This window comes from Helianthus annuus, chromosome 8 (assembly GCF_002127325.2).
Source record: "Helianthus annuus cultivar XRQ/B chromosome 8, HanXRQr2.0-SUNRISE, whole genome shotgun sequence".
NCBI classification, from domain to species: Eukaryota; Viridiplantae; Streptophyta; class Magnoliopsida; order Asterales; family Asteraceae; genus Helianthus; species Helianthus annuus.
Genome location: NC_035440.2, coordinates 150,704,359 through 150,705,821, shown reverse-complemented (window position 1 = coordinate 150,705,821; position 1,463 = coordinate 150,704,359). Strand labels below are relative to the sequence as shown.

Sequence of the window (1,463 nt, the reverse complement as noted above, 5' to 3'; positions counted from 1 at the left end):
GAACTCAAGAAGATACTCTCTAATTTTCGGCCAAGGGATTGGTTCCAAGAGGTGATCTTTCAAGTGAGTTGCAAGTGTTAAAATCCTAGCTAAACATAAAGTGTTTGTTGGAAGGCTTGGGGTATGCAAGCTTGAGGTCTTCTACACTTGAAGGCAACCGTTCAAGAAGCATCATCATCATCTTCATGTCCTTTACTCCTTGGAAGGTAGTATTCTAAACACTCTATGGTTGTGTTTTATTTTGATAGCATGCATATTCGTATATGGATCCGGGGATTGGGTTTTACATATAAAATGAGTTTTATATCTTGTAACTAACATGTTTTAAATAATAAATTTCCGCTGCGTTTTTATTTCATAAGGATGAAATTACTTTGATAAACATGTTAAAAACCCAACAAAAATAACTTTGATAAACATGTGAAAAACCCATCAGCGGATATGTGTCAGAATGGTGGGTGGGCATGGCCGAACAATTGGATAAATAGGTTACCAGCTTTGCAAGACTTTCCTAATGTAATGTTAAACACGGATGCTCAAGATAGGATTGTTTGGCGATCTAGAGAGGGTACTGATATGGAATATAGCACTTATGTCGTTTGGGATGATATACGCCAAGTGCCGGATCAGGTTCCTTGGGCTTGTATAGTGTGGTTTCCTCAGGCTATCCCTCGTCATTCGTTTCTAATGTGGCTTCTTGTTTGCAAGAAACTTAAAACTCAAGATATGATGTGCAAATGGCGATCGGCGGGTAATGCAAATTACAACCTCATGTGCTGTTCCTTATGTACATCGGGGCCTGACTCTCATGATCACCTCTTCTTTGAATGCGAATTTGCATCTCAGATTTGGTATGGGGTTCGAGAAAAATCTGGTATGCGAAGTATCGAAAATACGTGGGAGAAGATTTTGAATCATTTATTGCAGCATGCTGACTCTAAACAGGCTACTCATATCATTGGCAAGTTAGTGGTAGGGGCATCGGCTTACTTTGTTTGGCAGGAACGTAATAACCGTTTGTTCTCTTCGAAAAAAAGGAATGCAGCTCAATTGATTGAGGTGATTTTAATGACAGTCCGTATGAAGTTACACACAATGAAGTTTAGGAGGACAAGCCACGTGAATCAAGTTTTGCTCGAGTGGAGATTACCGCGAGATTTGCTTATGGATCAAGATAAATGCGGCTAGTATCTGAGAGCTTGTAGATGTAACTTTGTTACTTGTTTGTCGTTAGACTTGTTGCTTGTTTGTTTGCGTGTTAGTTTCTTGTATACGCGAGTGTACTCTAGTAATGGCATGTCATTCTAGAGAACTGAGGATTACATAATTCCTCACTTTTTATTATTTTGGTTGATGAATGAAATTTAACCGGGGTAACCCATTACCCAAAAAAAACCTGATCATAAGCTAAACACACCCTAAATATCCTTTACATAGCTTAGAAATAGGCTTTGAGGGGTTCG

The 1,463-nt window shown here is 39.0% G+C and overlaps 1 protein-coding gene across 1 annotated transcript; it reads left to right on the top strand.

Annotated features, from left to right (window-relative positions):
- Positions 1–519: 519 nt before the first annotated feature.
- LOC110875919 lies at positions 520–1,188 on the top strand. Its single transcript, XM_022124111.1, has one exon. It carries the CDS (start codon positions 520–522, stop codon positions 1,186–1,188), a length of 669 nt encoding a protein of 222 aa, XP_021979803.1.
- Positions 1,189–1,463: the final 275 nt, after the last annotated feature.

Coding starts and splice junctions, on each gene's coding strand:
- LOC110875919 (XM_022124111.1), top strand. CDS start 520: ATGTTAAACACGGATGCTCAAGATAGGATTGTTTGGCGATCTAGAGAG.